At 37.3% G+C, this 25,493-nt stretch overlaps 1 protein-coding gene across 1 annotated transcript in view; it reads left to right on the top strand.

Moving 5' to 3' along the window:
- The window catches only part of TMEFF2 (transmembrane protein with EGF like and two follistatin like domains 2), a 269,238-nt gene that overhangs the window by 137,512 nt on the left and 106,233 nt on the right, over positions 1–25,493 (top strand). Inside the window, exon 5 of the mRNA XM_062201141.1 lies at positions 6,763–6,859. Within this exon, the coding sequence (XP_062057125.1) occupies positions 6,763–6,859 (97 nt within the window). The remainder of the gene's footprint in view (positions 1–6,762; positions 6,860–25,493) is intronic.

Raw genomic sequence — 25,493 nt, 5'->3', positions numbered from 1 at the left:
TATTGCACCTAACAAATAAAAGATGAATAAAAATGATATACCTTTGGAAAACCCCAAATGTGTGCAAGTTTAAAAAAACTAAATAATCTATAGGTTAAAGAAGATGTCTCAGAAGATATTAACAATATATTTTTGAGCAGAAATATATGATAACAAAATACATAAATATTTATGTGGGAGGCAACAAAAGCAGTGTGTAGGAAGAAATATCTATAATTAAATATCTACATTTAGAAAAAATGTATACTTAAATTCTACATTAGAGTGAAGGTAAACAGTCAAGCATTTTTGCTGCCTTTTCCGAAAACTAAAAATAATAAATAAATAAAATCCTATATATATACAACAAGGGAAATATAAAGTAGAGCAGAAGTCTTCTACCAAAAAAAAAATTTTTTTTAAACAAACAATTTAAAAAATAAACTCCAGGATCAGGAAGTTTCACTGATAAATTAGTAGTACTAATTTGACACAAATTATTTCTTAAAATGGAGGAAAAAGGAACACTTATCAACTCATATCATGAAGCCATTTTACTTCTGATACCAAAACCATGCATAGAAAATCCAGGAAAAAAATACAACAAATATATCTTATGATGACAAATGCAGAGTGCTTAACAAAATATTATGTAACGTGAAAATCAATGGTTTTCACCACATTTATATAACCAATAGAGAAAATTCATTCAAAGATCCGCATCAATCACTAATTCTCAGCATGCACAAAATCCAATTTGATGCGGACCATAAGCTGAATGTAAAATAAAATTTTTAAACTTTTTAAGAATAAAGACTTGAAGAAAACGTGGAAGAACACTTTTATAACCTTTCAGTAGAATACTTCTGATAAATTAGACAGAAGTTTAAAAAAATAAAAAAATTTTGACCTATTCAATGTATAAACTTCTGCTCATTGAAAATAGCATCACCAAGAAAATAGACAGGAAAAAAAACTATAACACACATAGATAGCAAAAACAGTTGTATCCAAATTATTTTAAAAATTCCTACAACAGGCCGGCGCCGCGGCTCACTAGGCTAATCCTCCGCCTTGCGGCGCCGGCACACCAGGTTCTAGTCCCGGTCGGGGCACCGATCCTGTCCCGGTTGCCCTCTTCCAGGCCAGCTCTCTGCTGTGGCCAGGGAGTGCAGTGGAGGATGGCCCAAGTACTTGGGTCCTGCACCCCATGGGAGACCAGGAGAAGTACCTGGCTCCTGCCAACGGATCAGCGTGGTGCGCCGGCCGCAGCACGCTACCACGGCGGCCATTGGAGGGTGAACCAACGGCAAAAGGAAGACCTTTCTCTCTCTCTCTCTCTCACTGTCCACTCTGCCTGTCAAAAAATAAAAATTAAAAAAAAATTAAAAAAAAAGTCTTTAAAAAAAAAAGAAAAAAAAATTCCTACAACAAAAAAAATAAAACTCAAAAATGTAAACTGAAAGTAGATCATTGTAAAAATTAACAGAGGGAATAAAGATGAAGGAGGAGGAAGTGTGGGAGTGTGGACAGGAGGGAGGTTAGGGTGGGAAGTATCACTGTGTTCCTGAATCTGTATGTATGAAATACATGAAGATTGTTTACCTTAAATAATGTTTAAAAAATGTTTAAATGCCATCAATAATGGTAACTTTCACTTTAAGATTCAGTAATTTTGCTATCAGGTGGTTGTCCAAAAAAAAGTCCTAGGTGCACAAAAAATGTATATGAATATTTATAGCAACTGTATTTCTAAAAAGTCAATGTAATTTCAAGCCAAGTACTGGAAACAACTCATATGTCTTCCAAAAAGAGAATGGCTAAGTAAGCTATACTGTATCATTCACTAGAATTCTAAGCAATGAGAAGATGCAAAGTACTGATGCGTGCAACCACCTGAACAAATCTCAAAAAATGTTATGCTGAGTAAAAGAAGTTTGCCTCAAAAATTAGATATTGTATGATACTATTGATATTTTAGATATTTTAGAGTAACTGAAAAAATTCTTGATGACAGAGATCAAACATGATGGTGGTAGGGAAGTGACTTGGGTTGAGCACAAGAGATTGTTTTGAATTGATAGCGTTCTTCCATGTGTCTTGATATGTGTTGCTTGAAATTGACTGAAATGTGCCCTTATGGGGCCAGTGCTGTGAACTTTGACTTCCAAATAAATAAATAAATCTTAAAAAAAAAAAAGAAGAAGTGTACCATTATGATCTGAGTATTTCACTGTGCCAATTTTTAACTCAAACCTTAACAAGTTGACTAATGCTGAATTAACCATGGATTTGATTATTGTTTAAGGGGATCTTTAAAAACTCATAGAAAATACATATCATGAAAAAAATTACCCATGAACTTCAAAAATTTGCACCAAAATAAACTTTTTTTGAATTTCATTTCTGTAAATTTTTTGAAGTTCCGTTGCACTTCACCATGCTTTCAGAAACAGTAACAATAGTTAAGAATTATAAATAGGACAGTGAGTTAGGCAGAGAATTAGACTCAGCCGGTGTGTTAATGTACAGGACAGTGAAGGCCTGTATTGGGCCATAAGAAAGTGGTGATAGAGGAGCTTCAGTAATCTCCTGATGAAAATACTGGAGCAAAGATGTCACAATGTGGTAATTTGATAATGTCTTGTAACCTCCTACATCAGAACCTCAGTAAATGGGATCAGATTTTACAACAGGAAAGCATATCAGGTGCAACATGCTTCTAGTAGTTCTGCCTCCCTCACCTCTCAAATTTCCTTCAATCACTTGACAACACTTTTAAGTTCCTGTAGAATAAGGAGAAATAAGTCTTTTATTTCACAACTCAAAATAAAGGGCTTAAAATGCAAATGCACAGTGATGATAATACTTTAGGCTAAATGAGTTTTGTTCCTTTGTAATCAGTATATTAATGCAAATAATTAAGCACTGATCCTTCTTGTTTCCAGTAATGTAAAAAAAGGAAGAAACAGTCCAATACAAAGCACTTCTACTGAGCATGGAAGACGTGCTAAATCATTCGTTTCCAAGCTTTTCCAACTGTGACCTTTAAGAAGAATTGTAATTTATATTGTAGACATGTAAGCATGTACATATGTAAAACTAAAGCAGTGTTATAAAATAAAAACCTGTACTTGCTAAATACGGTGCTCCCTAATATTTTCTAGTCTAGTGTAGTCTGTTTCGTGTTTATAATGATGCTGGTCATGATGGACTGATTTGACTACCTGCTAACAGACTCAACAGTAGCTTGAAAAGCACAGTGCTATCCTTTCTACCAAAAAAAAAAGGGGGGGGGGTCTATGGACTGCCACCAACAGCATCTGGGGCCTATAAGAAATGCAGAACCTGAGGCCATATTTCTCACAGCAATGGAATCAAAATCTGCATTTTAACAAAACTTCCAGGTGTTTCTGTGGACTTTCAGTATCAGAGATGCTGTGCTACACAATGAATGAGGAGGGTACTTGAGACAGATACAGACCTCTTGGCACTATTGAGGGCAGAGACTCTTAGGGATGATCTACTTATTTAGAATATGCATATCCAAGCTTCAAATTATGTGTACTAATTCAATAATCTTCAAGGGTATTTCAGGTCATTAATATTTAAAAAACAAACAAACAAATCTGTCAGGGCTTCTGAGCCCAACCCTATTTAAAAACCATTGGTCTACACAATTAATTAAAAGTTGTACATTGATTCAGCTGTTCATTACAAAGGTGAAAACCTGTGCTTCAGTAATACGGAACAATTTTATTTTTCATTGCGAGCAACTTCACGTGAAGGACTTTTATTCCCAGAATATTTTTCAATGCTTCTTACTTCTCTTTCCAAGAAAATTTTTCCAACATTCCCATTCTACAACCCTGCTATAAAAATGTAATGGGTCTTGGGTAGAAATATTATTCTTAGTTATGCTGAGTTAGCAAAAGTAATGCCTAGCTTGCTTCCAGTAGAACCCTAACCAGGGATCTTAGCTACTGAAGAAAATGGGGCTGCCCCAAGTGACTATCACTGTTCATTAAGGACCTTCCCATTGTGCCAGCATGGCTTCCTGAGTGACAGGAAGCTGTAGCCTGGAAGTCACTAATCCCACTAACACTAAAAGGCTTTCTCCCATTAGCAGCTTCTGTGTTGCATTAATAATAAGAAAGTAATGAAGAGACCAACCCCAGCCGTTCAGTCTCCCCTGAGGTGAGGCCCCAACCTCCATCTTCTCCCCATGGTTTACTCTAATGGTCTTGCCAGTGTTAAAGTAATAGAGTGGATAATAAGATAAGTGCTGTCTGTTTTATCACAGTCTAAAAAATTCTTACCCCAACCCCATTTTTTTTGGGGGGGAAAGAAACATCTTTTTTTAAGCATCCACATGGAAAGTCATGCCATCAATACTTTTGCAATTACAGTTGACCTGTGTAATTCAAAACTTTTTTAATGTAAGTGAATATAATCAAGAAATAGCAAAATATGATTTAGGAATGATAAATCCCTCTACCTTTCCTGGAAAGGCTAGAAAATAGACAACTCTCCTAGAGATGTCTTATTGTCCTTTTTTTTTTTTTTAATTTTGGAAATCAAATCATTCAATTGCACAATAATAAATTAAATAAATAAACAAATTTGCTTTTGCAAATATTCAAAATTATCTTGTTAACAGACAAATAGAAATTATGAGAAAATATATTAAGTATATTAAGACACATAAGATTTGATCTGACAGGTTCTGGATGCATGCTAAAAAATTATTTCTGTGAAAGATGCTTTGTTGAGGTTCATAAAGACAGAAAGTGATGCTGTACTGAATCACTTATATTCTTCTTCAATTGGAAGTTTATGATTTTTGGCCGGCGCCACAGCTCAATAGGCTAATCCTCCGCCTTGCGGTGCCGGTATACTGGGTTCTAGTCCCGGTCGGGGCGCCAGATTCTGTCCCGGTTGCCCCTCTTCCAGGCCAGCTCTCTGCTGTGGCCAGAGAGTGCAGTGGAGGATGGCCCAAGTGCTTGGGCCCTGCACCCGCATAGGAGACCAGGATAAGCACCTGACTCCTGCCATCGGATCAGCGTGGTGTGACAGCTGCAGCGCGCTGGCCGTGGTGGCCATTGGAGGGTGAATCAATGGCAAAGGAAGACCTTTCTCTCTGTATCTCTCTCTCTCTCACTGTCCACTCTGCCTGTTAAAAAAAAAAAGAAGAAGAAAAAAAGAAAGTTTATGTTTTTTTTCGTAGAAGTACACTTTTTAAAGGTCTTCTTCATTTGAAAATCTGTCTTTAAACCTAGGTTCTGCCCATACAGTCAGATTATCTGTGAGGTAGCTACATTGGTGCAAGTTTTTATTTGCAAGTAAAGCTACTTTTTCTTACAACTCTTGGTGTTTTAATGAGGTGAACAGTAATCCATCACTTCCAAAATGCTATTCATTTCTTGCAAGATACCAGACCTTTATAATTTATTGTATTATATCTTTATTTTCAAAGCTCAATTTTATAATGAAGTTACATATTACCTTTTTTGTACCTATAATTTTGAAAGGACCAATATCCATAATCACTATCAGTAATAATATATATATATATATATATCTTTAAAATAGAATGTATATTTGTAATTCCCAAACAGGAAATCACTGCAGCTAGAATTCTTGAATTATACAAAAAAAACTTTCTTTGCATGAAAAAGTATATAATTTAGAAATAAGAAAATGCTAAGTATTGTTTAGTAAAATAGGCACTAAAATTTTTTCCTTTAGAGAGGTAATATACTTTTAATTAGATAACTCTCATATTATATAGTTGTTAGCCAAGCAATTTTGATAAATTCAGTAAGCCGTCTTGCTTGTTGTCTTATTTTGCTTGTAAAATAAGCAGGGGCAAGTGTTTGGTGAAGCAGATAACACACTGTTTTTTTAAAGAGTTTTATTTATTTTATTTGAGAGGTAGAGTTACAAACAGTGAGAGGGAGAGACAGAGAGAAAGGTCTTCCATCCATTGGTTCACTCCCCAAATGGCCGCAACGGCCGGAGCTGTGCCGAACCGAAGCCAGGAGCCAGGAGCTTCTTCCAGGTTTCCTATATGGGTGCAGGGGCCCAAGCACTTGGGCCATCTTCTACTGCTTTCCCAGACCACAGCAAGGAGCTGGACTGGAAGAGGAGCAGCCAGGACTAGAACTGGCACCCATATGGGATGCAGGCTCCGCAGGCGAAGGAATAACCTACTGTGCCACGGCGCCACCCCAAGACACTATTTTGGATGCCTACTTTCTATATAGCAGTGCCTGGGTTCAAGTCCTTTCTTCAATCCCAAATCCAGCTTCCTGCTAATGCACACCCTGGGAGGTAGCAGGTGATGGCTCAAGTAGTTGGATCCCTGTTACCCATGTGAGAGACTTGCATTGAGTTCCTGGCTCCTGGTTTCACCATGGCCCAGTACCAAATATTGTGATCATTTGAAGAGTGAATGGGAGGTATATCTCTCTTCTCTCTCTCTCTCTCTCTCTCTCTCTCTCTCTCTGTGTGTGTGTGTGTGTGTGTGTCCCTTGCAAATAAACACATAAATAATTGTTTTAGAAAAAGCAGAGTGTTCACTACCTACAAATAAGCTGAATATTTTTACTGAACTTGTCATTAAAATGGCAGAAGAAAAGAGTTGGGTATGACCTTGTGAAACCCCAACAATAGGCACCAGCTGCACTGGGAAGAGTAGCTTTGACACAGAATTGTCTTCAAGCCTTCCTCATGATGCACACGTGGCTGAATTCTTCTGTTCACTTTTGTTCTGTCCTACAGTGCATGAAGGCTCTGGAGAAACCAGTCAAAAGGAGACATCCACCTGTGATATTTGCCAGTTTGGTGCAGAATGTGATGAAGATGCTGAGGATGTCTGGTAAGATATTGTATTCCTTTAAACAAAATAATCACAGTGATGCCTTTCTTTTTCCTCCATCAACCAATCTCCAAAAGACAACATTGTCAGCATTTTCATGTTCTTATAGGCCTCCCAAGGGGTGGAGGGAATGAGAGCTACTGAAAAACAGCAAGGAATTTCTGGAGTAGGGTTAGGAGGTAGGCCAGCCAGGCAGCTGCCCAGTGCACTACCAGGCCCCAGCAAACTCTCCCTGTGAAGACAGACAGGGAAATCCGATTTACTAGAATCTCCTCCAAGAAGTTTTATGAAGAAACACTAGTTTGCTTTTGGTCAGGCTGCTGTAACAATAAGTCCATAAACTTGGTGGCTCATTAACAACAGAATTTATTTCTTTTCGTTCTGGAAGATGAAAAGTACAAGATCAAAACTTCTTCAGATTTAGTGTCTGGTGAGGGTTCTTTTTTCTTTTCCTTTTTTTTTTTTTTATCAACAGTGTTTTCACTATAGCCTCACATGGTAGACATGGAAAGAGCAAGGGATCTGTCTCTGGCCTCACTTATAAGGATTCCGACCCCATTCCTGAGGACTCAGCACCCTACCATCACCTATAAAAGGCCCCCACCTCCTTATACCATCCCCTTGGCCTTTAGGATTTCAACATAAGAATGTAGGAGTATATACACATTCAGAACATAGCAGTTGCTCATTTTATGTCTAAGACGGTGGTTCTGGTTGATTGTGGAGATTTAATAGAGGAATGTGTGTGTGCCTACCAATAGCTGAATGAAGTAAGGCAGTTGAGCAAACAGTGATCTCTGGGATGCCCTGTAGGTTCAACTTCTCCCTTTCCCCCATGCACTACTCAGCTTCTCCTATAAAGATATGCTGAACAAATAATAGATAATATTATTTTTAATGGATGCTAAAATTGAATATTCAAGGGCATCCACGTGTGATAGTCCTACCTGATCATACGTCAAAGTGAGTGACAGCTCAGAGTGAGGTTTTTGTGGCATGAGCATCAAAAGAGGCAATCACTCTGTTTCCTTCCCCTCCTCTCCTCCTTCTCTTTCCCCTCCTTGTCCTTTCTCTTTCCTTTTCCCCTTCTTCCTTTCTATCTTCTTTTCTTTTCTATGCATATGTCACAATGTTCAAGAAACAGCTTTAGCTGCCCTTTTTCTTCAAAATGCATAGAGTAGTTAGCAATCATTTCGATCAAAGTTTTGTAAGTAGAAGGGAGGATTTATCTAAGGGAAATGAAGGCAAAAAAAAAATTAAGTCAAGATAATTTGGTTGAAACAGTCTGCACTTAAAGTGTGTTTTTAAGGAGATTAAGAGTCTACCTGGGCAGACTGAGGTTTTTAGGATAAACTCAGTACTCCCAGGTGAACATTGCCATTATATAGCCAGATAAAATAGCCATCCGTCAACAAAAGCAGACATCACTAGAGTTTCCATAGCCATCAAATGCCTGTAGCCAATGGGCAGGTAGGAGCTCAGTCAGAGACTGGGTACTGGCTTGATCACTTGTAATGAACCACATTTATGCTCTCTTCAAAACAACCTGAGCATCTCAATAACTGGTGAATGCTTGGTCCCCAAACATAGAAGAGAACTACTTAGGGTATCTTTTAGCCATACTAATTCTTCAGTTCTACCTCAAACTTCATGAATCAAAATTTCAAAAAAGTGTGGCTTGAAATTTTACTTTTCTAAAATTCCCACGTGGTAATGGAAATGTTCTAAAATAAATGATGTATTCAAAGAATCTTTTTAAAAAGATTTATTTATTTATTTATTTATTTATTTATTTATTTATTTTGAAAGCACTTCAGAGAGAGAGAGAAGAAGGAAAGAAGGGAGTGAGAGAGGGAGGGAGGGAGGGAGGGATCGTCCATCCGCTGTTTCACACCCCAAATGACCACAATAGCCAGGGCTGGACCAGCCTGAAGCCAGGAACCAGGAGCGTCATCAGGGTCTCCCATGTGGGTGGCAGGGGCCCAAACGCTTGGGCTATCTTCTGCTGCTTTCCCATTAGTAGGGAGCTGGATTGGAAGTGGAGCAGCTGGGACTCAAATCAGCACCCACATGGGATGCCAGTATCACAGGTGGCGGCTTTACCTGCTACACCAACGCCTGACTCAACACATCTTTGACTGCATCCAGTTCAACATTGTCTTTCAAACTGTTAATTATCTTGCAGTCAGCTGTTTTAAATACTGCACATCAGTTCCTATTTTTCAAAAAAATTTTCATTCCTATAGTTTCTCATCTTTTTCATTACCATTATTAGGTGACATAGTTTCATTTTCCAGCTACAAAGATTTAAGACATCAGATTACAATATCAGCTAAAAATTATTGATCTGTTACTATTTAATTCATCCACTTGTATATATTTTCTCAGTTATCTTCGAAATAACTTTAGATTCCATTATGGTTTTATTTTATAAAGAAGTGTTTAAGTGGGAAGGCCAAGATAAAGATAGAAGGAAGCAGTAACTAGAAGGTATTTTAGCATGATAATTTAACCAAATATGCAATTAAAATAGTACTTCTTCCCTGTTGTATTTGGATAATGAGATGGCCAGATTGCAGGCAGCTTATATGTAGTGACCCTCAAGACCTGTAGGGATAGAGCTGGTGATGAGGGGAGAAGCTTGCAGCAGGCAGGGGGAAACCAGCCAAGCAAGCAGAATGTTACTCGGGATAACCTCACAGAGTTCAGATCCATGGGATGAAGGCAGGATGAGCAGAGACAGGCAAGGTTACAGGCAACAGAAAGTTCAACAATTGCCCACTGGAGCTCAGAAAAAAGAAGTTCAGTTACAAAAGGGACAAAGAAAAGGACAAGTCAGAATTTCAGTCATAGAGGAATTGGGTTATCAGTCAGTAACAGGAATCATAGGTGGACACAGGAAGAACTGGATCAATATCCACTTACCAGAATTCGTATAGAAAACCAAGGCTTAGTAACGAGGAACTGAGAGAAGCACAGCCTAAATCTGGGAAAATGAATTATAAGGTCAGAAGGAAACCAGCGGTAGGGCTGCCTGTATGCTCAGTCGGTTAGCTTTTGGCTGGGATAGCTTGTATTCCTTCAGCCTAGGGACAAGATTAGTTCCAAAATTCAGAGTAAGCCTGAACCTCCAGATGGGGGCTAAGTGGCCATAGCTGTGAAAATGAGAGGGCTGCAAGGGCAAGGAGCCAAGAGGATCATTATACTTCTCAGGCAAGAAGGAAGAGTTGTTAGTGTTTAAATAAAATGTATTTAAAATGTCCAGTGCAAGCAATAAGGAATGGTGCTGAAATGATAAGTGCATTGATTTTCATTTACATAAATACCTTGGTAGGTTAACGTATTGTATTTATTTATAGCCATGAAGGGCAGATTGGAAATAGCTGAAGGACACAAGAATAAAGCAATAAATGAAATTAAATAGGCATGGAATGAAATAAGCTATAAAGATAGGAAGCAATAGGAGAATGATCTGACTTTTTAGTCCTAGTCATCAGGACATTTTCTGAATCAGAGAAGCTTTGATAGACTATTGATTTGGATGAAACCATAGCCAGGTCCTCTTGCAAACATAAAATACTGTATATATAATGGGAGAAACAAAAGTGTACAGCTCATTATTTTATTTTTTCCTTGATATCACTAAGCTATAATTTTGTGTATACAAATTTTCTCAATCCTACATTGCAAGGTATTAACAAGATGTAAATTAATACTGATGAGGAATAATGTCATTACTACTTATACAATGTTGAAACAACAATGAAAAATTAATTCCTGATCTGTCTTTAATCTCAGGCTAAGACATCAACACTTTACATTTTGCCATAAAAGCTGAGTCAAAGACACGTAGGTACTTTCAAGGTGAAGATAAATATTTGTTAATATTTGTTACATTATAAAAGCCAGTATATAGTTAGCTCATCGTATTTTCATAGTTAGAGGAATTTTTGAGTTAAGAAGTAAATCATACTGCAGATGGGGAAAAATTAAAAGGTAGAGGGATACGTAAACTAAGAAAAAAATAATTAGATGATGGATTTGATAAATGAAAATACTAATAACATAACATTCTAATGCCTTTATTTTGTGAATACAGATGGTTTATAATTGAATAGAAGATCCTAGTTTATATTCTATGATTTTATTTCAGTTTTCTCTCTTTTTTTTTTCATCTTATGGAGAAAATGAAGGCTGTTAGAAATCAGAAAATGATCAGGTTTTCCCACCAGGAAAGAAAGACCATTGCTACAAAAGATTCTTTAGTTATATTTTCATAAATGTAAGAAAGTATTCAGCTTCCAAAAGAGAGTTAAAATTCAACAGGATAAGTAGTACACACCCTACCTAGCAATCCATTCTCACAATAGACATCCTTTATTTAAGATAGACTTCAAAAATAATTAAAACACCTGTATTAAGGGTTATGTCTTCTTGTTTATAAGGTAGAGTTTAGGAGAAGGAGAAAGTAATGGGTTAAAAGATTGCTTCTGTTTATAGATAGGCTGCAAATAGTCAAAACAAAATACTTACACTTCAAAGAGACTCTCAGATGCATCCTGCCAGATATAATTTATAAGGAAAAAGAATGGTTTATGAATAAGTCAAGCATAATAAAATTGACTAATTGCAAACTAATAAATCCCCATCTGATAGCACTGCAAATACCAACTTATGATTTCAACAAATATTTTTGACATTTGGTTCATTTTAGAAACAGCTTTATATTCCCTTAATTATCTTTTCTGATAAATTATCTTAGTATGTCCAAAGTGGGTCAGTAGTAACTCTGCACTGGGAACTATTCCTTAGAAGTAATTAGCCTGGAACTTTCTGTTGGTCCTGTGAGAAGTAGTTCATTGCCCTGAGGTTAATACTAGTATTTGATTTGTATGTATATTCTTTAAATATATATATTTTTAACATTAGCAACAGATGGATTTTTAGAATTTTTATATATAAAAAGAGAATAATTTCAGTCTTAAATATATATTTACTCTGTAAAGCAAGTCAGTAGCTGGGTCTGATAATAGATATGGCTTGGTATGAAATTGGCTGTATGCCTAATATTTCCAGAGCATTAGAATAGATCAAAAAAGGAAGCACAGCTGTTAAGACCAGGTGTAGACAAAGATGAATGAAATCAAGAGTAGCTTATATTATTTTGTGTGTTTGCTTTATACTTATGATTGTAGCTCTTTATTCCTGTTTTAATTTTGCTTCTATATTATTCTCTACATGCCACTCCGGCTCCATTTGCAAAATCATATTAGCTTAAATGCTATTAATTTCTCAGTAGTCATTCATTTTGTGTTTGAAAGCATCAGTACTGTTTTCTAGTATCATTGTGTTATTCCACAAGTGTATAACATCCTTGTGTTCTACTGCAGTGGTAAAAATGTAGAGAATCAAAATATTTGTGATAAAATGAGTTCAGGAGAGTGAATGAGCATCTATTTTTTCCATTCCTTGATGTTCCATAACATGTTCCGAGACAGGTTATGGGATCTGGCATTACTTTTCTAAGCATCTCTCACAAATACAGTTTAGTTTGAAGTCTTTAACATCGTGCTCTTTTGATCTGAGAAGACTCCTTGTCACTAAGACGACTGTGTGTTGTTGGCATCCTTCCCACATTTAATGCATTTTAGACTGTGGAGACTCATAAATATTTGAAACAGGGCAATGGTCATGGATGATCTTTGGCACTAGATTTTGCCATACATATAAGCAAATTAGAACTAAAGTCCTGCTGACTTTAGTACATTTAGGTTGTGAGTTTGACAGGGAAAACTAAGACACCTCTGAAGAAAATATGGAAAATGGTTTCTTTTACAACTACTATTGGTTGACAATTGAACAAAAAGATTGTGTTGCACATGGAGTTTCTAATTGTTTTCTACTAAGTAAGGAAATCAGTTCAGCATGTATATGGTACACCAAAGACAAGGATGCTGGTGAGTCACAAAACAGGAGTTAATTCAGCCTACTTCCTAGTGCACCTCCCTTTTCTTGAACTCTGTTCTCTGCTGTCGGGACTCAAAGTGCAGTGACCAAAATTAGAACTAGGGTGACTTTACTTATGGAAACAATTAAAATAAAATGCTAAAATAAAGAATTGGTCTATAAAATCCAGTGTATATGTGGCCTTATGAAAAGTCCTTTTCAACTGCAAGATTTCTGTAATTGAGTTTTATTGTCTCCTCCAATTGCCTCTGACCTCACTATGATGACAGCACCTGTCACCTCAGAGAGCTGCCATGGAGTTTTCTGTTGTGTGGTTGGGTGGGGACTGAGGATAGACACCCCTCTTTCTTCCAGTACTTCCATTTTCTGGGAAAACTCTTCAGGGAAAGAAGAAAATGTATAATTCATGATTAAGGAAACATATATCTTTCCACTCCTATAATTTCAAGGAGGAAATGCTGACACTTTTTAACAAAGGGCATGTAAAAATGTAAAAATTTGTTTGATCTTGTTATCGCCTACTTTTATGCATTTCTCCACCTATCTGGGTTAAGAAAAAAATAGCTCACATTTTCCTAAATTTCATACAGTGAAAGAAAATTTAGAATTGCAATTATAGGTCTAGTATTTCTAACATGATTGATGTGATAGTGTACATGAAACAATGTCCAGTGCCAAATGCAGTATCTATGACCTAAACTGCACACCAAAGGTAAAAGCTTTAAATGCTACTAAGGAAAATAGATTTATAACAATAACACTTCAGATATGCAACCTTTAACAACAACAGCCAATAACTGGCCCACACCCAAAAGCAGACTATTTTGCCTTAAGAAAACTAAAAATTAAAAAATAAAATTGAAATTTGAAACTAATCATAGTCTTCAAAATTTCAGGTCCTCTGTGATGCTAGGCAGCTTCCAAAGGAATTGGATTAAGTTCTACAGAGTCTTTTGAATTTGCTCAGTATCGATGCCTCAACTGTGCCAGCTATTGCATAGTGATTAATGAAACTTCAATAGGGGATAACAGCTACAAATCTAGATCTGAGACAGAATACTAAATGCGGGTTAATCCTCCACCTGCGCTGCCGGCATCGCATATGGGCGCCGGGTTCTAGTCCCAGCTGCTCCTCTTCCAATTCAGCTCTCTGCTGTGGCCCGGGAAGGCAGTGGAGGATGGCCCAAGTGCTTGGGCCCTGCACCTGCATGGGAGACCAGGAGGAAGCACCTGGCTCCTAGCTTCGGATTGGCACAGCACGCCAGCCGTGGTGGCCATTTCGGGGGTGAACCAACAGAAGGAAGACCTTTCTCTCTGTCTCTCTCTCTCACTGTCTAATTTAAAAAAAAAAAAAAAAAAACCTGCGTGGATTCCCAAAATGTTTGCACAAAATAAACATAATAGTCTTATTTTCCACAATCTTTTGCAGGTGCCCATGTTTACTGATTATATCCAATGAATGTTATGCACTTAGTAAATAATTCCATATTTTCATGGAATAGATACAAAAACAAAGACTCTAAATGCATGTGAGTAATGATTCCATCACTATCATATTCACATTGTCTATAATGCCCTTGAAATTCCTTCCCACTCTGTGTATATATACACTTTATTCCTTGTGGTTTCCCTGAACACTGTGGTTTTTATTTGCTTGTCTTTGTAGAGGTATAAAACTGCTATTTATGGAGAATATCATCATGACTATGTGTATGCCCAATTATATGGGAGGGTTAACAGCCTTGAGGTAGTAGAAAACAGACATACCTACCCTTAGCCTGTTTTTTTCTTCTTATTATTATTGAGCTGCTTCGACTCAATTTGCCTATTTTGCAATGGCAATAATAATCCTGATTATGGACTAGGATGAGAATCATTTTTATGTTGTAGCTAGCAATGGTTTTGAGATCATCTTGTTCAGCAAAAAGGCACATACACAGATTTTAGAGAACAGGCATTATAACTAACACTCACCCTGGCTCTAACGCTGCAGTGCCGCCATCAGCAGTATTTCTAAGGGCTCTGCGAAAAGCAGAGCAGAGAGGAACTCAGAAGAGTCTGAGTCCTGTAGAGAAAGCCGCTTGCTAAGCAAATTAGGATGTAACCATTTTCCTTGGTACTCTTGAGAAGTGCTGATAGCCTATGTGCTCCCTTCTATGTGCCAAGGGAGGGTTTAATACAAATGTTTATTTTTTTCTGTAAGAATAGAAATTAGGGGGGATGAGAAATAGAAAGAAGGAAGAAACACCAAATTAAATGAAAAACCAATATGCTCCTTATGCTACTGGGCTTTAATCCCTATGCCGGGGCAATGCCCTGCTGTCCTTTAGTTTAACATAGAAAAATACAATGCAAAGCCTCTTATTTACTAATCTAATGTACCTTTTTGATGGTTACATTTCAATGGAGTTATTTTTTAGTTTCTTTCTGATCATAGAAATTATACACAGTTATCACAGAATTTTTTAAATAGAAATATAAAAGCTATGGAAAAGCACTAATCCCTTCCAACATAACTGTTTTAAAATTTAGAGATACTTTTTCCTTCTGTGTGTGTTTGTGTGAGTATGTACCTGTTTTATGAAAGCCTAATCACATTTTTACACATCAACAAAACCATCTCTTGAAAATTTTTCCATGACCTGTAGTCTAATTTGATGACTCTTGGGAATGCAGTTTTACTAATCATATATTTTTATTTTATCAGAATTTCTGTAACCCAAACTCTAATTATTCTTTCAAACTTTGCACTGTATCTTAAGAAAAAACAATTTGAAGGTACTCTCTTGACATTTGTAATCTAAAAAAAGTACCAAGAATCATATCCCCTCTAATCTGATTTAGGCATTCTTAGTTAACTCCAGAAGACTAAAGATATGTGTGCTGAAACTATTTCCACTGACTGTATCCAGAGTGTTCGTAATAAATAGCTTTCTGAGGCATAAGCATTGTTTACTGAGAAACTGTCCTCCCAAAGGTGCATTAAATTAGGTAGAAACTGTTGCTGGTCTTCAGTGGTTTACTTCCAAATAGTAATATATTGTATGTGTTTCTTCATCTAAGCAATAAATCATTGAGATGTCCTTTGCAGCCCACATCGTACTGTGACAGACACATTCCCCTACAAGCAAGATGTGGAATAGCTAATAAATGACTGAACAAACTGTAAAAATCATATGCAACACCCAATCAAAAAATCAATAATGCTGAAAGTCTCAATGCTTATTAGAGTAAAAAAAAAAAGAAAAGAAAATAGATAATGAAAATGAATATCTGATCCTTCTGTCCCTCCAATGCAAAGTAAATTTAGTGAGAATTGAGTCCATTCGGTCTTTTCTCACGAAGCTATGAATGAAACATGAGAAATCAGGACAATGCACTTGGGACAGATGATCTTCTAAAGATTATTTACTATGGTTCTTTTTTATTTGTTGCAGCCTTTTCAAATCCTTTGACATAGTTGTTCATTCTATTCTCTAAGTTCATTCTAAAATGAGCTTTCCAGAGCAAAATAATTTTATCCAGGGTAAGAAAAGTAATATAGAGCCCCAAACAGACATAAGAGTGTAGATATTAGGAGATATAAATCTGGGAGAAGTGCACAACAACTGGAAAAAACTAAAACTAAAAAATGAAATATAATATTGCATCACATTAGCACAAATCAATGATGCATTTTGGTACTGGAAATATCTACATACATTGAGAATGTTAGAACATTCAAATGTAACATAAAAGTATCAATCATGACAAAGAAATAATAATATACCTAATTGTAAGATGCAGTTTAAGAGGATTATGATTTTCCTTCCCTAGAAAGTACATTGATTTGAGAAAAAGAAATGCAGTTGAGTTGTTTGCATTTACAGAAACATCGACAGTCAAAGTTGGGGGTGGAGGAAGAAAAAAAGAAAAAGAAGCCCTGCAATGATCAGTATGTATCAGTGTACTAGTGAGGATTCCCCAGAGAAACAGGACCAATAGGACGTCTATGTCAGAGTAAGAAAGAATCGGCTCAAGCAATTAGGAAGGGTGACGGTTCCCAGATCTGTAGTCTACAAGCTGGAGGGCCTGAAGAGGTGATGGCAAACTTCTGGCCTTAATAACAAAATGAGAAAAAATTTTCATAACAATCACATTTCTTAGTTCTCTCACTCATATGTGGGCATAGATTATATTTATTACTACTCTCTTTCACTACTAATACTGTGTTTCCTCTGACCTGCAGGCGTCTCAGTTCAGTTCTTTACCTGGTAGAATGAACCAAACCTTCATTCCTGAAGGATCTGGGTATTTGTACTTCTGACTAGATTGTATTGTCACAGCATTTGAATGGCCTTAATGATCGGGCATGGCAATACTAAGAGAGTCTCTTAGGGATCTTCTGTATTCCAGACATATTCTTCCTCACCTCCATTGTGAGGTACCAGTCCAGTTTCCCATTGGTGCTCAGGATCAGTTACTAAGTCAACAAAGCAATCTCTTTCTCTGAGTATTGATTCTGACACCACAGTGGTCAGGCAGCAATCATAATCTCTAGTTCAATGAAATCATTGGTGTGTCTCTTGGTGCAAGAATTCCTTCTTTTTTGAAATAAGATCTCTAGGCAAACAGAGCATGAAGTTATTAAAAAAAAAAAAAACCAGAAAGAAAAACTTTTGCTAGTGTGTCACTAGAGGTAAGAGAGGGTGGTACCACTCCTGTTTCCACCCTTTGATTTCTGGAACAACAAATTCTGACTACAAGACAAACAACACCATATATTGGAGGCTGATTCACAGCACATTCAACCATCTGGAGAACCTTAGCCCAGGAAAACTAGTGCCACTTGGCTGGCACTGGAACTGAGTCTTCCAGACTCTTCCACCATGCCAGCAAGCCAACTGCTTCAGGATGATAGATAACATGGTGAGACTTGTGAGTTCTGTGACTCTGTGCCCATCGCTGTAATCCTTTTGCTATGATGTGAGATATTTGGTCAGAAGCAATGTCATGTCGAATCTCATGGGTGTAGGTAAGACACTCTGTGAGTCCACAGATGGTGATTTTGGGAAAAGCATCCTATGCATGGAGGAAAGTCTATATTCAGAGTAAGAATCTATTCTATAAGGACAAAATGCTACTGCCTTCATGATGAAAGCAGTTCAGTCTAATCAGCCTGCCACAGCTGGCTAACTGATCACCCCAGGGAATGGAGCCATAGCTGCTGACATATTGGAAACTCAGCAGCGGCTGTAGCTAGATTGGCCTGTGGTGGGTAGAAGTCCATGGTTATGTGCCTATGCATAACCTCCATCCCTGCCACTATGAGCACTTTCCTCACGAACCCACAGGGTGAAGACAGAGGTGACTGAAGAGGCAGACGACAATCCACAGAACATCCTTTCAACCCGATTATTAAAATCTTCCCTTGCTGAGGTCAATCTTTTGTGAGCATTCACATGGAGCACAGGTGTCTTCATGGTTTTTGACCACTGAGAGAGGCCTATTCACATACCTGTTTCTCAGTTTTCCTTGTCACCAATTTTCTAACCCTGCTCCTTCCAAGTCCCTGACCATCAGCCAAACTGTCGTCCACAGCTCATGAATTAGTCTATAATCACAAATACTGCCATTTTTCCTCCCAAGCAAAGTAAAAAGTCAGATGCACTGCTCCAACTTCTGTCCGCTGGAGTGATTCTCCATCAGCACTGTCCTTCAGGGATGTCACAAAGGAACCGTAGTGCTCAGCTCTCCTCTTTCAGGTGGTAGCTGTAAACCAGCCAAGTCTTCTTTTCCTTTGTCTATTGATTGTAGAGGAGCTTATCATTAGGCCATGGATACAGGTTGGGACAGAGAAGGTACTGTGTCAGATGGGGCCATGGCGTTCTTCTCTTCACATGACTTTCTTGCCCCTCAGGCCCTCATCAGGGCTAGTCTCCTATAAAGTACCTCCATTCAGTGTTGCTGTGTATGCCCAACTTCATGACTTTCATGATGGAAATCCGGGGCATATAATAATGTGATGGTCCATGATTCAGTATTCAATATTCGCTCTCTTCTATGACAAGTAGCAGACCAAGAGCTGTTTTTCATAGAGTAAGTTACTTGAGAAGATGTCAGGGCTTTGTTCCAAAACCTTAAGGGCCTGCTCAGTGGTTCACCTATTAAGGCAAACGAGTACTCTAGGCAGCAACTCCGTGTACCACTGACACTTCACACATCATTGGATCTACTGGTTCATATGATCCAAGTGGCGAAACAGGTTGCATGGCAGCCTAGATCTGCTGTTGCAAACCAATTCTTATCCTAGGGTCTAGACAAAGCTAGCAACTTTTTAGGTCACTCAGTAGATAGGCCAGAGTAATAAACTCAAGTGTAGGAATACATGCCTCCAAATTCCAGAAGCCCACAAGGTGTATCCCTTTTTTGTTGGTGGTTAAGTAAGAGTAGTTGCCGCTTCTTGCTAATTTGTCTCAGCTAGCATAGTGCCTCAAAATAATGAACTAAGGTGATGCCTTTTGGAATGTAAAAGTCATCAAGATCTTTGAGAACTAAATGATGATATAGCTGGAAAGTTGGTATATCCCTGATCCAGTATAGTGAAAGTGTATTGCTGATGGTCCTTATTGACAGGGATGAAGAAAAAAGAATTTTCTAGATCCATCACCATACCAGGGACTAGGGTACATGTTAATTTGCTCCAGCGGTGAGACCATATCTAGTATCGATTGGAGTAGAAATCATATCTAGTATGCGAATGGAATCATCAGTTGGTTAAAACATGTGATAACCACTGTCATTCTCCAGCATCCATCTATTTTCTATACAGACAAAATAGGCAAGGTGAATCTGTGGCAGCATCATGGGAAATTATCGTTCCTGAGTCTTTTGATTCAGATAGCATTATTCTCTGCAACCCCTCAAGGAATTCAGTATTGCTTTTCGTTTAACATTTTCCTTGGTAGAGGAACTTATAATAGCTTCTTCTTGGCTTTGCCTTCTTCCATATTAACCCTCCCTCCGTGGGTCAGGAAAGCATGATTGTCAGCTGTTGAGTATGTCCATTTTAATTATGCATCCAGAACTGGAGGAAAAAACCATATTATGAGTATGGGAATCCCTTGGCCTCGCTATGAAGTGAACCTGAGCCAAAAATCTAGTGACCACCTGACTTCCATAGGCTCTTAACTCTGCCCCGAGGAACACACTGACATTTGGTGTACCAGAGAATTAGTGTCACTTCAGAGCCAGCATTTAGCAGTCTCTGGAAGATCAAAGGTCTGATTCCCCATGCACAGGTATTCTGTAGTTTCCTTTAGGGAAGGCTAGGAGAAAGATTGACAGTTTAAACTTCTGACATTGTACAGGAGACTTTCCTCAAGGAAGCCTGCCCTCCCCTTCATTCAAAGCACGTTAAGTCTGTATGGACAGCACAAGTCTGAAAGCTGATTGAGAGAATATGACTCTCTGCCTGAATAGTTTAGTTCAAGCTTTTGTTTATTAACCTAGAATTTTTCTGTGTATATAAATCAAATAAGGGTTTAGTAGGCTTCCTACCTTTTTCACCTCTACGAACACCATAGTCAACTAACCAGCACTGTAGGTCTGTGTGAGTCAGACTATCCTGATTGCTACTTTTACCTCACCTTTCAATGGCCACTTCACTTTGGAAGTTCAAGGCCTTCACTAGGACCTTGCCACCCAGGGATCCAATTACTTCTGTTGCACTTGGTTTTCCAAATTCAGTTACCCCAGTTTCCACTGTGAGTTCTGGCTTGCAAAGAAGAATGATCACAAAGCTCTTCCAGGGAGCCAAGGTTCTGCTCAAAAATGTGTTTCTCATGGCACAGATGAAAGTGTATCTTAATAAATTAGGAATCCCTGCTTAGTGAGCCCACATGAGTAAATCTGACTTGCTCTAATGTCCTCTTCTTTCCACCAGTATCCTGTACCCATGGTTTTCATGCATACACATGTTCTTCCTATTACTGTCTGTACAGTTTAGAAACTCAAGTAGTTCTTTTGGAGTGTAGCACACTTGCTCATGGGTGACACTTTCCTGCTCCCTTTAGGTAACTTCTGGGACCAATACTAGCCTTATCCAGAAGCATCCTTAGAGACACACCAAGAGGTATCTGGACATTTGATCAATTGTCTGGGTACCTATGACCCAGTCAAGTTAACATATAAAGTTAATCATCACAGTCAGTATCTGATGATTTTGTGTCAAGCCCTACTATGTGTTTTTAGGATATACTATGTTATGTTATATAGCCAAATTCATAATTATGCTATTTCTGAAATTGTGTGGAAAATATCTTCATTTTGATGCATGTATGGCAGCAGTTTGAAAACTATACTTTTCGAACTACATTCTCCTCTCTTTTGAAAGGAGGTAGCTAGGACAATGCTGTATTCCTCATTTGACCAGTGAATACATAAGGCCCCTGTATGGTTAAAGGTTAAAAATGGTCAATATATAATAAACAGGAAGAATCTGAGTGATTTAAACCATTAACTCATCAAGCTACCAAAGAGAAATTTTAATAGGAGCAGGCATTTGACACAGAGATTAAGATGCACTTGGGATGCCTGCATCCCATATCAGAGTGTCTGGTGAGTCCCAGTTCTGCTCCCAATTACAGCTTCCTGCTAACATGCATGTGGGGAAGTAGCAGATAATGACCCAAGTTCTTGGATCCCAGTCAATCATCTGAGAGATCCTGGATAAGTCTTGGGCTCCTGACTTCTGTCTGGACCAGTGTTGATTGGGCATTTAGGGAAAGAACCAGTAGGAGGAATCTCTTAATATCTCTCTCTCTCTCTTCCTTTCTTTCTTTCTTTCTTTCTTTCTTTCTTTTCTCCATCTCTCTTCCTCTCTCTCTCTGTCTTCTATCTATCTACCTTTCACATTAATAAAAATTTAAGAGAGATAGAGTTTCTATGACATAGTGGATCACTGGATGAGGGGATCAAAGAAATGAGATCTCACCATAGGTAAAACCACATAATTTCTCTTGGCATATGTTTTCTTTCATATATATAGGAGAGAAAATTTACATATATTATATGTGTGGAGTATATAATATATAAATGTATTTTATATATGAAATATAGATAAATATACCTGTAGCTATATTGTAGTGTGATATCTATACAATCCACTCAAAGTGTACAATTCAGTGGGCTTTAGTATTTTCACAAAATTTTACAGCTGTGGACATTATCTTGAGTCTTCACCATTCTAAAAAGAAACTTGTGGGCCAGACATTGTGGTACAGCAGATGAAGCTGCCACTTGGGATACCTGCATCCCATACGAGAGTTCCTCAGATTGAATATTGCCTTCATTTCCAATCTTGCTTCCTGCTAGTGTTCCTGGTAGGTAGCAGGTGGTGGCCCAAGTACTTGGGTTCCTACCACCCATTTAGGAGACCTGATTGGAGTTCCTGGCTCCTGACTTTGGTTTGGCCTAGCCATGGCTATTGTGGGCACATGTAGAGAGAAACAATAAATGGAGGGTATGAGTCTTTCTGTCAGACTGCCTTTTAAATTAATTAATTAATTTTAAAACCTTAAAAATATTTATAAATATTAGCAGTCCTCTGCCTTTCCCCTAAAGTTTCCCTCTGCCAGTGTCAGACAATGACTAAACTACTTTCTATCTCTATAGATTTGCCTATACTGGACATTTCATATAAGTCCTTGTGACTGGCTTCATTCGCTTAAAATGGTGCCATCCATATTGGAGCATGTGTTAGTACTCCATTCATTTGATTCATTAAAACATATTCCAATGAATGTATATACCATAGATAGATTACCCTTTCCTCAACTAATGAACATTTGGGTTGTTTCTAATTTTTAACTATGATGAATAATGTTGCTATGAACATTTGTGCACAAGAGTTTTTTTGGTGGACATATGTTTTCTGTTTTCTTGGATATATAACTAGGAATCAGTAATGGATCATAAGGTAACTCTATGTTTAACTTTTTGAGGAACTGCTAGACTGTTTTCTAAAGTAGACATCCACTTATATTCTCATCAGCAGTATACAAGAATCAAACTTTCTCCATATCCTTGGCAATGCTTGTTATTATCTATTTTTTTGGATTATTATGATCCTGCTGGGTATGAAGCCGTATCTGATTGTGGTTTTGATTTATGTCTCCCAAGTGACTAATGCTGTTGATTCTCTTTTTATGCACATACTGGACATTTTATATCTTCTTTGGAGAAATTTCTATTCAAATTCTTTGTGCATTTTTTAAATTGAGTTACTTTTCAACATATTATTGAGTGTTTTTTGCATAAGTTCTAGAAGTCCCTTATCAGATATATGATTTGCAAATAATTCCTGCATTCTGTGGAGTTGCCTTCTCACTGTTGATGATATCTTTTAAACATAAAAGAAGATAAACACAAAAGACGAGTTTGTTTAGCAAAGGTCACAAAGATTTCCTCCTATATTTTCTACTAAGGTCATAATGGTGTTAGTTCTGTGTTTAGGTCTGGGCTCTATTTTGATTTAGTGATAAATAGTCATAATTCATTTTTCGCACATGAGTGAAGTTTTTCTATACCATGTGTTGAAAAGCTTTCATACTTCATTGAATATTCTTGGCACTCTTGTTGAAATCCATTAGCCCCCTATACAAGAGTTTATCCTGTAGTCTCATTCTATTTCAAAGATCTATGCATCTATTCTTATGCCAGAATGAGACTCCATTTTCTCACAGGTAAAATATGGGAAATGGGGGTGTTGGTGCATATGATTTCAGTTTCTTTGAACTAAAACATCATCAACAATAGAAACAGAACTACTGTGAGCTTTTATAGAACTCTCCCAAAAGCCTCCCTAGTGGTCTTGTTCCTTTTTCCTTTTGGTCTAAAATTCCTACCAAGTCATTTTTAAATTAGAGAAGATGATCTATTGTGTCCAGAGGTAGCACTTCCCACGTGTATTTTCACCCTCACACATTAGAAGAAATAAGTTTTTCATATCAGCTAGTTATCTCTTCAGAAAGCACAGAAAACAAGCTCTTCAAAGGATTTCAAGCAGCTATGGCAAAAGGTAAACACACAATGAAACTGCTTATCTTTAAGAGGAAAAATTCAAGAGTTGGATAATAAAAGAATGTTGAGTAGAAGGAAGAGGGTGAATGGTAAGGTAAAAAAAAAATAATTTTCAGGAAAAAAAAGCAAGACTGAAGAAAGCCATGACAATCAATCAAAAACACTGTGAGCGTCTGGCATTCAAGGTAAGGAAGAAGAGGAACAATGTGTATATTGTAATTAGAAAAAGCAACTAGTCTCTCAAGGCATACTTCTGCCAGTTCTGAACTCCACTAGATCTTATTTGCATTCAGTAAGGTTTTGAATGGAATCAAAGACACTAGTTTTGAATTCATTGATAAATCATATACAATTTTATCTATTGGAAATTAATAAAATATGTTAATGATAAACTTCCAAAGTAGTAAAATTTTAACTCTACAGAGATCTCTCTCTGTAAGCCCCAAATATAGATATATATTATTGTCGCGGTTATGTGACTCAGCACAGAATGAAAGCAAGAAGAGATAATGCATTTCTTAGTCTCCTCTGAATTGCCAGTTAGCTCAGTCAGAGATTAGGCAGAACATCTAAAGTATGAGTTTGTACAATGGCAATTCCTATGTACAGGTAACCAAATGAGCCAGTTGTTGAGGAGTAAGTAATTTGTTCATGTAGCAGAGTAAGGAAGAGTGCCACAGGAGTCTCATGATGGTCCCAGGACAGTATTTCCTGAACCATTCTCTGATTTATTCCAAATTATTTATGAACAACTTGGAACTTAGAAGATTCAATTTGTAACAATGAAATATCATTTCCTAAATTTGTTATTTTGTAAACACTCTTACTATTAACTACAAATAAAAGGCATGGTTGTTAAATTATCTGTGCAACATAGGAAAACTTTTATCTATCAACTCTATGATTAACATACCTCCAAGCAGAACAAGCTGGATGTTCCTTAGCTATCTGGTTTTTGGACTTGTCCACAGCACTGTAGTTCAATCCTAAGGTCCCGAGTTCTTAACATCCTTCTCTAATGATCTACAGCAAATAGGCTCCCTGCCCCGTTTTGCAACTGCAGTGTGTTGGGTGATAATTCTTGCTTGATACATACATTCCCATTTCTGAGTTTTGCCAGCTCTTTGAAAAACTGTCTTTCCTTATGATTTGGGGACTGGGTTGGTAGCAAAATCACATTTTTCTAGAAAGAATAGAAGAATTCAGCTGGAGCCTGTGAACATGTTCTTTTTTCCTACCTTGTCATTGAAAACTGAAGGATCACTTTTAACCATTTTAGATGTGTGTGTGTCCAGAAAATCAGCAGGGACTGTTTCTGGGATGCCAATGAGGATGCTTAATCTTAAAAATAAAAATAATTTAAAATCATCTTAACAAAGAATACAAAAGAGAGGCTAGGATAAAAATATGCAAAGCAGTAACAGCAATATATAATAATATAGAGCCTAATAATTATGATTATGGGTTTAGAATGACAAAAGTGTCTTTGAGATAGATTTACAAATAAGACTTACTTCTATCAATTCTGCTCTTTATTTTTAAATTCATATAATTGTAATAATTTATAAGACATATCTGACTAATTTTTTAGATGCTGATGATGAGA

This window comes from Lepus europaeus, chromosome 1 (assembly GCF_033115175.1).
Source record: "Lepus europaeus isolate LE1 chromosome 1, mLepTim1.pri, whole genome shotgun sequence".
Lineage (NCBI taxonomy): Eukaryota > Metazoa > Chordata > Mammalia > Lagomorpha > Leporidae > Lepus > Lepus europaeus.
Note: the sequence above shows the minus strand (reverse complement) of the source record. Positions and strands in the feature narration are given on the sequence as shown.